Source organism: Paracoccidioides lutzii (assembly GCF_000150705.2).
Source record: "Paracoccidioides lutzii Pb01 unplaced genomic scaffold supercont2.5, whole genome shotgun sequence".
NCBI classification, from domain to species: domain Eukaryota; kingdom Fungi; phylum Ascomycota; class Eurotiomycetes; order Onygenales; family Ajellomycetaceae; genus Paracoccidioides; species Paracoccidioides lutzii.
In genome coordinates, this window is record NW_015440951.1 from 671,227 (window position 1) to 684,992 (window position 13,766).

Genomic DNA, 13,766 nt, shown 5'->3' on the forward strand with positions numbered 1-13,766 from the left:
TTCTTCCTGTCTGACCTGTATAAAACTCTGCGCTCATTTTTGTAGCTTTCATTCTCCTCTCTTCTCTTCTCTTTTCTCCTTCTAACGAATTTGTCCATTTTTGGTATAAGGAAGTGCTAGGGCCGTATTCAGTAGCACTTCTGTTATATCTAACTTGATAAAACTTTTCATCTGTCTTCAAATTTTTTTTTTTTTTTTTTTTTTTTTTTTTTCCCTTTCTTCTTCTAATGAATGTGTTTTTATTCTACACAGCGGTGCTAGAGATGTATTCATTTAACACTCTCATTAAAAGAAGAATTTTAAATGTTGAAAACACAATTATAGGATTAAAGAAACTTACCTCTAAAACTCTATAAAAAGATAATTAATGAGTGACTAATACATGATTTTAGCTCTGAAATAGTGGCAATTTATATGTGAGATAGATCTATATAACTAGTTAGTTAAACTGATGATATCAAAGAAACCAATGAGATGTCATTTAACTATTGTAAATTAATTGACATGTAATTTTAAATATTACGTCATTTCGATTTGAGGTAATCCTGCGGGGTTTAAACCCATGATCCTTGATTTCACACGTCACGTACCACTTATTAGCCGCTTTAGCCATTCGGCAATGGGGGGTTTGTATAAAACATGTTTTTAAGTAGATTTTAGAATAGAATAGCAGATTTGAGATATCATATTACAATATGTGAAAGAGTATTAGGCATATATAAACTAGTTAACCTTTTTTTTTAATAAAGGAAATCAATCATTTAACAATGATTATTAATAAATTAAAAATGTTAAAATTATCTATTACAAATTAACATCTCACATATAATATATAATATTTAGTATTGTAATACTTAGTAAATAATATATCAATACAATTACTTACACAATTAATACATATCTTTTATATCTTTATTATCAGAGTTTAGATTATATAAGTTTTACAAAAATAAAATATTTTACATTTAATTTGATTTAATTTAATTTAATGATTTATTACTAAGTGTAAAATAAGTATAAATAATTCAGATTGAATTTAATTATTTAAAATATTTCAAATTAATTAATTATTTATTTGAAAATTATATTAATTATATTAACTGTAAATTTCAATTTAAAATTAAAATATTTATAATATTTATAATAAATATATAATTAAATTAAGAAATAATTATATTAAAGTTTATTATAATTTATTATTAGAAAGAAAAGTTGAATGTATTTATAATAAAGTACGCCTCATTTTAAAACCAACCTTCAAATATGACAACTGGTTAGACAAGAATTAAGTAATCATTAAATGCTAGTTAGTTATCAAATTTAGCTCACGACACCGAAAACCTTAGAAGTTAGTATTAATAGAAGCTTTAAAACAATCGATGTCATAAGGCTTGGACGATGTGCGTCAGGCTGAGAGTGGCTATCCAGCTGCTATTTTTACACCCCAACTCCTAACCCGCAACCAAGGTTGGTTAGTGGTCCCAGTCTTTATCCTAATAGAAAGTCTAGCCCCCACTTCGCTGTCTGTGCGGGTATAGAAATTAGAGTTATATGTATGACCTCATGAATGGTGGAGCTGTTCCCAAATTCAATCCGCTGGACCGGAACTACAAAGGCCTCCTCCCCATCAACCACCGATTATCTTCATGAATTCAAATTCGACGGATCTTTTCTTTGATCTTCTTTTCTCATTTTTCAACTTTGCTGTGTGAATCGTTAGGAGATAAGGGACGCCAAACCGCCTCTACTGAGCGCGATATACAGCTGAATTTTGAAGCGAGGTGGGAGAAAAGATTCTGTTATCGAAAATGCTCATTGCTACAAAGGTCACAAATCTGCTCCTGTGGAGTTCCTACCTTGCTGTCCTTGGGGCGGCGCAAAATACGACGCCACAGGAGATAGTCTGGGCTTCTGTCATCTTCACTCACCACGGAGACAGTACACCAGTGGTGCAGCCTGGTACGCAAACATTAACATCATATGGTTCTCAGCAATTGTTTGGTGCTGGTTCGTATTTCCGAAGGCGCTACTTGAGTAGTTCTGATACTGGGATAATGGGCATATCTACTACTGCTCCGGTGCCGTCTGAGCTTCGTGTCCTTTCGATGGTCGAACAGTATGTTTCCGCTTCAGCTACGTCATTCTTGCAAGGCCTCTATCCGCCAAACCGGCAGTCGGATAACAGCACTGTGAATATCGCAAATATGGTGAATGGGACCGTCATCGACTTCCCCCTTGATGGATATCAGTATCCGGAAGTTTTTACCCCGAGCTATAGGGACCCGGTCAGCACCCAAGTTGTTGGCCAGGCCAACTGTCCCGCGTACAGCGGTGCGATTGTGGAGTGGGTTGAAAGCAGCGAATTTCTTGCGTTGGCGACGGAAAGTCTCCAGTTTTATTCCAGTATCTACTCGCGTGTACTACGTGGTATCCTTTCGGCCCAGAATACCAATTTCATCAACGCGATTGCCATTTGGGATTATCTTAACTACCAATACATCCACAATTCGACTGCCCGAAACGTAATTTCCCTTGAAGACGTAAACCAGGCACGATACTTCGCGGACAGATTTGCGTTCGCAACCAACGGAAACATCTCGACAAGTGGACAGGGCCGCGATGACAATGGCGATCTCCTTGCTTTGGCGGGCAAGACGTTTTCGAGGTATATATTGAACGCCTTTGAAAGCAATATCCGCACCAACGGCATCAGCAGCAAGTTGGCATTGGTATTTGGCCGGCATGAGCCGATAATGGCCTTTGCCGCACTGGCTAAATTGATTACAGACCGCTTTCCGAACTTCTACGGCATGCCCGAGCGTGGTGCTTCGATGGTTTTTGAGCTCTTCAGCCAGGGGTCCGGTTCCCCCCCTAGGCAATACCCCTCTCAAACTGACCTGATGGTCCGCTTCTTTCTTCGCAACGGGTCAAATCCATCAGGAACGGAACCCCCACTCACCTCGTACCCACTCTTCGGTCGTGAAGTGTCAGGCATACCATACAGAGAGTTCAGAAGCGAGATGACGAATATTATGTTGTCTGTGGCAGGGTGGTGTCGAACCTGTGCTAGCGAGTCAGTATTTTGCCCTTCCTACCTGGCCAATTTCGGAAGACTTGGCAACAGGCCAAATTCACGTCGCTTAAGTCCTGCAGTGTCTGGAGTAATTGGTGCAGTGGTTGGTTTGGTTATTGTGGCACTTCTTGCTGGCCTCGCTGCGTGGTTGTTTGGTTTGCGCATTCGTCGCACTGCCACACGCCGCAGGTCAGACCTTGGTGGGTTCAAGGGAGGGAATAAGCTTGCCAGTGATCCTGATTTAACGTTTGGGGGCAAAGCTGGGCAGCAGGGGGTTGGCGTTTTTGTGAAGCAAGACGACTGTGAAGGGGGCAATAGTTCTGGCGATACCCATGGTGGCCATGAGCGGATTGGAAGTTGGGAATTGCGGTCCAAATCAGCGATTCCGAATTCTGAATCTGATACCGAGAGTACGAGGAGATTACGTGGAAATGCGTCGGGACGAGTGAGCTTAGAGGAGGACGATACGGTGGTCAGCACGATTGCAGAGCCTGTCAAGGCGCACGAGCATGTTTGAAAGACGGAATACGTGCAGGAGACTTCAATAGGAGTTTCAAAAAAAAAAAAAAAAAAAAAAAAACGATCCCCTCGCTTTCATTGTTTCATTCACGTCGATAATGCCATGCTCTCGTCAACACTTGTGACATTTTACGCATTTCCGCACCGTACATTGCATTTCCCGGTTCGTACGGGTTCTATTTTGTTCTTATTTTTTAGCCTTTATAATTTTGCCATCAGCCTCTGGATTCACTCATTTGATACCCTTCTCTGTCGTTATTTTCCACTTTTGAGTTCCAAGGGCATGGATTTGCTTTGAGTTGTAGAGCGCAGGTACGAACACGGAGGAGGTTTTGTTTTTCGGGCATCTTGACTGGAGTCTTGCCGCAGTGGGGGATCCGATAAACCTCCCGAGGTCCCTTCTAGAAGTTTTGGCCCCTAGGCCCCCTAACGACGAGTGAAATACCCATTCTAGATCTCAGGCCAACTGTACCTTTGCTATTATTGCCAAAATTTTGGCCCTATTAGATATAAGGATGTGATCATGGCACACCATATTTACATAGTACCTAATTTTATCAGAAGACTACAGGCATTGGATAAAACAAATGCACTTCTTGATCTCAAAAGCACTCTCTCTTCCCTTGTCAAATAGCGGTGGATATTTCATCTGCAGCCTTCTGCAGCCTTCTGCAGTCTTTGAACCCCTTTGTCTAGAGAGCTCTTCCCACTGTGACCAGTCAATTGTTCTTCTTCTCTCCCGCCTTCGAAATCTCAACCAACCACAAAAACAAACAACGCTGCTTCACCTCCACCGTGACTTCCTGAGGCAATGCCGTGCAGGCCATCTTTCCCTCCTCTCTCCTCATCCATATGCATCTGCCTCCTCCCAACCAGCGTGAACCGCAAACTCAACAACACTGGACAGAGACTGTAACGCAACGCAAGGATGACTGATCCCACAATGTCTCAAATGTCTCAAAAAACCATCTCCTGTTTTGTTTTCTTCTCTTTCATCTCTTTCATCTCTTTCTTCCCTTTCATCCCCTGTCCCCTCCCTATCCCCTCTCCCCTTCATCCCTTTCATCCCCTTTCTTTGCACCTTACATCTCCCAACCTCCAAACCCTGTTCTATCTCGCCTGCCTCATCCATCACTTCTCTATTGCCCCTGGCTTGATACCAGAAGGTATTCGCTTTCCTTGATTGTGTCGTCCCTCCTTGCGGCTGCTGTTCCCGCACCAGTTCCTCTATCAACAACAGCTTCTCGTCTCTTGCAAACCCTCGCTTTCGCGTTTTCCTCCTCTCAAAACCTCCTCTGATCGCGTTCCGCCCCTATCTCATCCCCAATCTCTGCACCGTTTGCTTCTTCTTCTTCTTCTTCTTCTTCTTCTTCTTCTTCTTCTTCTTCTTCTTCTTCTTCTTCTTCTTCTCCCCCCCTTGTAACTCCTGCTGCTCCGTATCGCTTTATCACCTCCCTCCTCGATTTCACGTTTTCCCCTTCACTTGGGTCTCCCTGCCCCTCTCGTGTTAAATGCGAAGGGACAGCCGTTCCGTTCTTGGTTTATTTCGCATACAGGCGGAAAGCAACTCGATTTCTCCACCTAGTCTCCGACACAACACCTCTTCCTATCAAATTTAGTCGTTATTCCCTAGACCCGCTTCAAATATCCTTTTTCTCCTGTCCCTATTTCCCTTCCTATTTCTCATCTCACCGCCTTCATTCCATATCTCTTCCCGTCCGCGAGTTTACTCGCGGGCCCTTTCACGTGTAACCATCTTAACGAGGCAGCTTTTACCCGAAAAATATCTCAGCTGATGAGAAGATATACAAAAAAGAGAGAGAGAAAAAAAGGCCTCTTTTCTTGTGTCAATCCAGTGAGGATTTATATAATTGGTACGTGTTTGGATCCCGCTCAACGCCCCATCGAGGCTGTGGAGCCAGCATCTTTGTCTTAGTATCTAGACAGAAAACAAATGTTGGGTGGCTTTTTGTCTTATTATTGGATTTGGCTTGGGTTAAATTAGTCTGGTTCGAAGTATTGATTTGAAAATTGCTTGCGCTTTCGTGTTCATTCCCCCTTCTTTCACGGCGTGGCTGCCAGACGTCCCGAGTTTTCAGAAAAGCTCCCTTTCCTGATGCCCAGCATGATTTCCTAGCATTTATTTTTTTTTTCTTTCCTTTATTTGTCAGCCTCTGCTCGCGTATGCGTGCAGGCGTTACATCTTTCCTATCGAAAGCTTATATCATTTTGTCTCCAGTGTGACGAAGTCGCCGCCTGTTCATCTCCAAGGTTGCCTTGAGAGTTAGGGTTTTTTTTTTTTTTTTTTTGGAGGTCGGTTTGCTAATATAAATGCGCATCTTCAGTTAATTTCGAATCGCTTGGAGGAGGAATTACCTCAATTTCAACTCAAGTGGCTGTCTGCATTATGCAGTCCCTAGGAGGACGGCGATTCCCACGAAAGGGAATATCCGAGGGTGGACAAGAGAATGCTCAAGGAATGACTCTTCATCCTTCTTCTCATGAACCTAGATCTAGACGATATGAAATTCATACGTTGTTAGACATAGGACGTCGGGCCGGTGTAAGAAGTGAGTTGTTAACCAGTAGAACCAAGATAACCGAAGGTATTTGGTCCCCACAATCTAAATCCAAACATCCCCTTGTTGACAATATGCTCCCAGAAACTCCAGTTGCTGTTTTGAGCCACCCTGATGAGGGCTCCGGGAATCGGATTTTGACGGAGAAACCCATCAATCGCCGCCAAATCTCCTCAAACTTCTCCACGGGGACTGAGGATGGACTTCTGCTCTCGCAAGCCAACCATTTGCAGTATCCACATCGTCAACCAATAAATGCACCTCAGGGAAACCTCGCCCAAATTGATGCGGGTTTCGCGAGATTTCTTAAGGAACACGCATCACCTAAACATCAGAGGGTCACTGCGGGCGGTCGAATCGTTCCAATGAACCTCTCATCTGCGCCTGCTCCCGAATTCAAGCTCCCAGCTATAAGTTCCCAGAGGATTGAACCTCACAAGGATGACAGCATCCATGTTACAAACCGTCCACTGAAAGCACACGCCGATTTCCAGCACGAGAGCGGAGACTTCCAGCACCAGGGCCTTCGTGCTGACGCATATCAGAGCAGGTGTATCGGGCAGAACTTCGCTGCTCCACTGATGCAGTCTGGGTCAAATTCAGAAGAAATCAACCACCTTCCATTCACATCGGCACGGGCAACATCAGGCCAACAAGCGCAACGAACGTTACATGTAAACCCAAATCCCAACCCTGGAAGACAGGAGAGAATGACGCAGTTCGGACCGGAAACCACAGCTGCCACTTCCGGCTACACAATACTGAATGCAGCAGGTGAGCAAGTTGGCTGGGTTCCGAACAACGCCCAGCAATGCTATACCTCCAATTCCACAGACCAGCCCTTTCCAGTGGCTTATGCAATGTCAAACGGGGCAATTATTGGCGTGTACCCCCTAGATCAGTCAGGTTTGATGATGACGGCAACCCCTCAGCTATTCCCGCTCTCAACTATCCCGATCAATCAGCCAATGATCAACCAACCTTTGGTTAATCAGAATATGGTCAACCTGCCTATGATAAACCAGCCTATGATTCACCAGTCACCGCCTTCCAACTTAGCTATGCCCTTCACAGGTTTGTCAGAGGACTTGTTGAGCTATAAATCTCTTGAACACGCGACTAGGGAGTACGACAAACTTTCAGACCAGCTTTCGAGTTTGGATAGATATCTTGCACTACATTCTTTGGATGTCGACCCTGCTGCAAAGAGAATTCTGATTGACCAGCGTGTGGAGCTTGTGATGAAACTTGATGTTGCAAGATCGTTGAAAGAGCAGATTGAATTAGCACTCCAGCTCTCGAATTCTCGAGCCGCAATGGAGCATCAATCCTTCGGTCTTCAGCAATTCAATGAGTTTGCAAGCCCGGTTGCTCCTTCTTGGTTACCTAACTTGGGCCAGCATAACAATAACGTTGGAACGAGCAACTTGAATGCAGCAGGTTATATGATTTCTGCAATGGGGTTGCCAATGGCCGACTCCTATACCAATGCTTATGCAAATCAAGCCAGAGCTCCATTTGTCCCATCTGGGCTTGTACCCAGCTTACAGGGTTGGAGGAGCAGCAATGGAAATAGTAGTGGCAACCACGTTCCCCAGAACTGTGCGGTGAACACTGAACAGCTGTTAAACAATGACTACAATCCAGTTGAAATTGGACAAGCAAGACAATCGCTATCTAGTGTAGGAGGAAGCGCGTTTAAGGCCGGCTACGGGGCGGCTAGAGAGAGTGCTCCACCTGAGATTGCTCGAGTTTATCAAAATATCGAAATGGCAGCCAGCTTAGGTGAACCGCTGGGTCCACTTATCGAAGAACTTGCCCTTGTGGCGAGGCAGCTGAATGTCTCTGATATCATTGAGAATCAGGGCTTGATAGCGCAGCCAGAACAGGCACCAAGATCTAGCGATTCAAAAGTCAACCGAACGGGGTTAGACCCGTCTAATGAAGTTGCCACAGTCGACAGTTTTAGCGGGGAGTCGAAACCGTCTACCTTCCCAACGGCGGATTCGAAAATGACTTCTGTAGCCCCTCCAATTGCTCCTCCCAATGCGGTTCCCGAAGCAGTTCCCAACGCTGCTCCCAACGCTCCAAAGTAGGTTCTCCAGGACACACAAAGTAGCCCTGCAGATTCTGACCTTGATAAGAAATATGACTAGGATGAAAAAGACAATCATCATTCGCAAGCCTAGCGATGTTGTCGACTTAGAGACGGGTTTTCCAGCCGCGACGGCCCAGCCTAGTAAATACAAGATGAACTCGTGAGTATAGATACCACTCGATATAACACAATTTAATAAGGTGCATTATGCTGACTGTATCTAGATACGTGGAGTCTGTGAAGTCCAAAGAACTAGCTAGGGATCTTGCCCTGGCAAAAGAGAGACATCGTCAGAACCAGCTTGTGAGAGACGACGACGACTCCCCCACACCGCTGGGACGCCACTCCCTTGGGACATATGGGTCAGTGAGCGGAAGTGTGATGGGAAATGAAACCAACCAGCAAAGTGCACCACTCAGCAATTGGAAACAATTGGGGAATAGCGGTCCGTCAAAAAAGGCAAATACCTCCACAGCTTCTTCAAAGGTGAATGCCTACGGCTTGCTGCCCCGATATGACGGAGCTGATGACGAGGATGATCGCGGTTCCAAGGCCATAGATGCTACTTTGGGTGTTTCCGTGTCCGGGATTGGCACGGCGAAAGCAGTAGGGGAAACGGGCGCAACTAAAAGCACGGACAAAGATTGGTATCGCAAGGTGCCTCGCAAAGACGCCAACCCCAAGGATGTTCGAGAATTTTTCAAGCTTCTACGTGAGCAGGAAAAGGACATGATTAAGAACCACCGCAAGGAGAGTCGTCGGTTTGGATAGGTAGCAAATGTGAGATATCTTTGTGAAGTGAGATGCTGGAGGGGAGAAGTGGTTTTGTTTTGTGAGAACTAGGAAGTTGACAAATTGACAAATTGAGCACCAGGGATGACAGTGAAATGAAATCTGGTTGGAGGAGGAGAGTAATCAGAGACAGTGACCAGATGGGGATTGCAGCTTTTTGGCTGGAGAAGTATGATGTTGTTATGTTTGTTTGTTTGGCTTGTTGACGAGATTAATGTTGGTAGGAGAGGTTGTGGTTTCTCGAGAGGGGACTTGTATTTGATAGGCTTGTTGAGTTTTTATTCTGCTTTAGAGTTAGTTTAGTTAATTGCAGCAACCTATTTTATTTTTTATTTTTTTTAAATCCTTGCTTGCTTTTTACAGTAGCGTTTCAAGTTTTGCAGTAATCGACAATGGTAAAAATGATTTTGATTTTTGTGCCTGAGTATGAACAGCAAACTTTCGTGTCGCTGAGTTCGAGATGTTGGGCGTGCAGTGAAGGGCGGAATTTGTGGTGAATCCTCCCTCCTCTTCCTCCGTATACATCATCATGGATATCCATGGTATCTCGTCATCCCGCATTATCTGGTTAGTGGTAATTCGTCGCGGGGATGCGATTACTTTTAATTTTTTCTGCCGAATGAACTAGCGGCTGCCGGCAGACCGTGAGTGACATAGGGGGTACCTAAGTAGCCATACAGATTTACTGCCGAAGCCGGGTCTCCACAAAGTCACACTGGCTGTTTCGTGCCTGCAACCTTAATCTGACCACACCTGCTTACCCAATCAACTCATCCACTTGAGCCTCCTCCTTCTAGCCTTCTTCTGGTCTTCTGTCTCATATCCAACGACCGACGTCGGCCCTTTAATCATCTCTACATCCTCACCCTCACTGTCATCCAACCGCTAAAACGAAGAATAAATGCCGTTGGACTCCCTACTCATCGATTCTATCTACCCTACCAACAACAGGACTTTTTTTCGTTCTTCCCATTAGTAATTCATTCATGTTCGAGCGGCCGGTTAAGGTCAAGCTCTCTGCTAGGTGCAAATCCCGCATTGAAATCCCGCTCGCTAACCTTGTCTGTTATGAGCTGGATGAACTGAAACTGTGAACCCAGTTGTTCGAACCCCTTTAATGCTGCGTGGTAGGACTTCAGGACGTCAGGACGGTTCATACAGCCATCTATATATATATTTTTTAATCGCTGTGGCGGCCCCAGTGACAAGCCCAGCCTCCCAACCCACACCTCGATCCAGGGTTCACCCGTCGTAACCCTTGGAACACTGTTCCCCAATCATCCCACTTGTCTACACCTCGGGTTTACGATTTCTTTATTTTGAACCGACCTCTCGTTTTATTTATAATTTTTTATACGAGCCACGACCGACTACAAGTTCATTCGGACTTATGTTTTTGAGTTTAATCATTTGATTTAATCCCTTCGTTATTATATACCTGTAGACGGAGGACAGAGAGAAACAGAGGGACACTGAAATAAAAGGAAATGACACAACTTTTCGATTCTTCATCTGGTTCGGCAGGTGCCGCGGGATCTGAGAAACGCAGTAATTTCCCCGGCCTTTCGCTATCTACGAGGAAACACTCCTCAAACGACTCCTCCCACTTCCCCACGAAGCTCAAAAACTTCTTCCGCATCAACAGCTCCTCCTCCTCGTCCTCCAATCACAGCAGCAACACCAACAACCACAGCTCCAATGGCGGTGCTGGCCATAATGACGGCTCATCGGGCCATATCAAGTCGGAGAACAAGATGAGCTTCCGGCAGTCACGATTCCTCCCCACGATCACCAGAAATCGATCAACGACGGTTGCAAGTGAAGGAAATCCGTTGGACGAAGGGATGTCGCCGACTGCCCATGCGAATCCTTATTTTGCACACCAAGGATATCCCGCGTTGAGACATCGGAACGATGGCAGCGTTTCCTCCGTTGTTGCTCCTGATAACCCCGAGTTGCAGGGAGACGGCGTTTCTGCGGGAGACCAGACTACGACAGCCGGTAAGGAGGAGTTGGCTAGGAAATTGAGAAGGGTGGCTTCTGCACCAAATGCACAGGGATTTTTTGCTAGTGGGAAATCTGATAATAGGCCTAGGACAGCGGAGTTGGGGAAGGGACCTCTTGTGGAACATGGCGAAGGGGCCAGGTTAAATCTTGTGGATCAGGCGAAGGGTAATAATAAGAATACGCTTTCAGTGCCGAATGTTGATGAATTATCGAATCTTCCCCCGCCAAACCTAAACCGCAGTTCTATTGCGTTCAGGAGGACGTATAGTTCGAATTCGATCAAGGTGCGGAATGTCGAGGTCGGACCTGGGAGCTTCGATAAAATTAAATTGATTGGGAAGGGCGATGTAGGCAAGGTGTATTTGGTTCGAGAGAAGAAGTCCAGTCGTCTATACGCCATGAAGGGTGAGTGTTTTGGAATCCGTGAATGCTGTGCTATGGATATGGTTTTCGTGGGAGCTGTGTAGTGCTGACATTTTGCTTTTTTTAAGTACTGAGCAAAAAGGAGATGATCAAACGGAATAAAATCAAGCGGGCTCTGGCTGAACAGGAGATTCTGGCCACGAGCAACCACCCTTTTATCGTCACACTGTATCATTCGTTCCAATCGGAAGATTACCTTTATCTTTGCATGGAGTACTGTAGTGGCGGTGAATTTTTTAGAGGTATGATATGGAATGGATGCTGGATCGGTCACATGGATTACCATTGCTAAATCTTGGTAACAGCTCTTCAAACACGTCCAGGCAAATGCATACCCGAAGATGATGCTCGTTTTTACGCTGCGGAAGTCACTGCTGCTCTGGAATATCTTCATCTCATGGGATTCATATACCGAGATTTAAAACCCGAAAGTAAGATTTTGTTCAATTCTCCCAGTTTTTGTTCCTTTTCACTAATGGGTATTAGATATCCTATTACATCAGTCGGGACACATAATGCTGTCCGACTTTGACCTTTCTAAACAATCGGGACCAGGTGGAGCACCTACCATGATCATAGGTCGCAACGGCGCTTCCCCTACATCACTACCGACAATCGACACAAAGTCATGTATCGCCAACTTCCGGACCAATTCTTTCGTAGGGACAGAAGAGTATATCGCTCCTGAAGTTATCAAGGGCGATGGACATACAAGTGCCGTCGATTGGTGGACACTGGGCATCTTGATATATGAGATGCTCTTCGGTACCACCCCGTTCAAGGGCAAGAGTCGAAACAGCACCTTTGCGAACATATTGAGGGATGAAGTGCCGTTCCCCGAGAGTTCTGGTTCACCTCAGATATCAAAGTGAGTCGTGCAACACCCCCATTTGACCACCTTAATTATTTCCCTGTGTGCCTTAGCAGAAATCTAACCATTCAACTTCAGTATTTGCAAATCCCTTATCCGCAAACTCCTCATAAAAGACGAAACACGGCGCCTAGGCGCCCGCGCAGGCGCATCAGACGTGAAAACCCACCCCTTCTTCCGCACGACACAATGGGCACTCATCCGGCACATGAAACCGCCCATGATCCCGCACCAGGGGCGGGCAACGGATACCATCAACTTCCGCAACGTGAAGGAAAGTGGTAGCGTGGATATTGGCGGCACGGATAAAGCTAAGGGTGTGCCGATGGATTCTGGACTTACTACGCCTTCGGGTGAAGTGATTGCGGATCCCTTTGAGGACTTTAGTAGTGTTACACTGCACCATGATGGGGAAGATCAGGGGCAGCATATGATTGATGATCGGGTTTTGCCGGCGGGAAGTGGGGGAAGGAATTGAGGTGGTTTCCTTTTGCCTTGCTCCTTCGCCTTTTTCATTCTTCCCTCTTTTATTTGCTCCTTTACTTGACTTCTTCATAGTGATGGGGGAATCGGGTTTCGCGATACTGGCTGATTGATCCCGGTGTCGATGTCCCGTGGATGCGTATCCGACATCCCTTGTTTTCCCGACCACCTCGCATCCCTCTCCAGGGACCCTCTTCAACGGATGAGTACCGTAGCGCAGGGAGAGAGAAAAGAAATACAAACACGACGTAATCGTGTTGAAATGCCAAGTTCTTTTGACGATTTTTCTTTCTTTCTTTGAAACTTTAAAAAATTCATATTGGGGTGTTTGGAGTGCTCGTTTGGCTTGGTATATTATATGCTTTTGTTTTTTTATTTTATCTAAAATTTTTTTGCAATACTTATTCCTTCATCTATTTTCTTCGTTGTTCCTTGCATTTGGCGTCTGTCATTTGTTATGTCATGTTTATGTTTGTTTTCCCTTGTCGTATAACTCTTTCATGCATTTTCTCCTTGGCAAGGAGTATCCTATCCCGTTTTCCTTCGCATTTCTTTGGCTGAAAGAATCTTCTTTTTAAGGAAGTATTTCATATTTCACTCCTTTCCTCCCTTATTCTCTTTATCATTCATTTCCTTGCCTGCCATACCGTTGGGGTTTTAAAAACGGGTCCCCCCCCCCAAAAAAAAAAAGGAAAAGAACGGAAAGGAAAGGGAAAAAAAAGAAAGAAAAGAAGGAAAAGAAAAAAGAAAATAAAGAAAGAAAGAAAGAAGAGTTAGAAAAGTTTTGCAAGAAGGATTCATTTCATTAATCGTTTGTTGTGTTTTATCTCCTTTTTGTTTCTTTGAGGTTGTTCCTACCGACATCTCACCTTTCTTGCCACGGAGTACCGTTTCTCAATCTTTCAATCCATGCAATCAATT

At 44.9% G+C, this 13,766-nt stretch overlaps 4 protein-coding genes across 4 annotated transcripts; 3 read left to right on the forward strand and 1 right to left on the reverse strand.

The window, feature by feature from the left end:
- Positions 1 to 1,808: 1,808 nt before the first annotated feature.
- On the forward strand, positions 1,809 to 3,590 carry PAAG_02389 (hypothetical protein; the record flags this gene model as incomplete). Its single annotated transcript, XM_002795637.2, has 1 exon — positions 1,809 to 3,590. The coding sequence occupies one exon, from the start codon at positions 1,809 to 1,811 to the stop codon at positions 3,588 to 3,590; it is 1,782 nt and encodes a 593-aa protein (XP_002795683.1).
- Positions 3,591 to 4,875: 1,285 nt separating this feature from the next.
- On the reverse strand, positions 4,876 to 5,517 carry PAAG_02390 (hypothetical protein; the record flags this gene model as incomplete). The annotated part of the gene is made up of 3 exons (XM_015844624.1): positions 4,876 to 5,127; positions 5,285 to 5,348; positions 5,471 to 5,517. The coding sequence occupies 3 exons, from the start codon at positions 5,515 to 5,517 to the stop codon at positions 4,876 to 4,878; spliced, it is 363 nt and encodes a 120-aa protein (XP_015701672.1).
- Positions 5,518 to 5,999: 482 nt separating this feature from the next.
- PAAG_02391 (hypothetical protein) lies at positions 6,000 to 9,040 on the forward strand (the record flags this gene model as incomplete). The annotated part of the gene is made up of 3 exons (XM_015844625.1): positions 6,000 to 8,263; positions 8,328 to 8,429; positions 8,494 to 9,040. 3 exons carry the CDS (start codon positions 6,000 to 6,002, stop codon positions 9,038 to 9,040), a joined length of 2,913 nt encoding a protein of 970 aa, XP_015701673.1.
- Positions 9,041 to 10,548: 1,508 nt separating this feature from the next.
- Positions 10,549 to 12,840, forward strand: PAAG_02392 (serine/threonine-protein kinase nrc-2; the record flags this gene model as incomplete). Its single annotated transcript, XM_002795640.2, has 5 exons — positions 10,549 to 11,473; positions 11,560 to 11,733; positions 11,797 to 11,922; positions 11,978 to 12,359; positions 12,441 to 12,840. 5 exons carry the CDS (start codon positions 10,549 to 10,551, stop codon positions 12,838 to 12,840), a joined length of 2,007 nt encoding a protein of 668 aa, XP_002795686.2.
- Between the last annotated feature and the right edge of the window lie 926 nt (positions 12,841 to 13,766).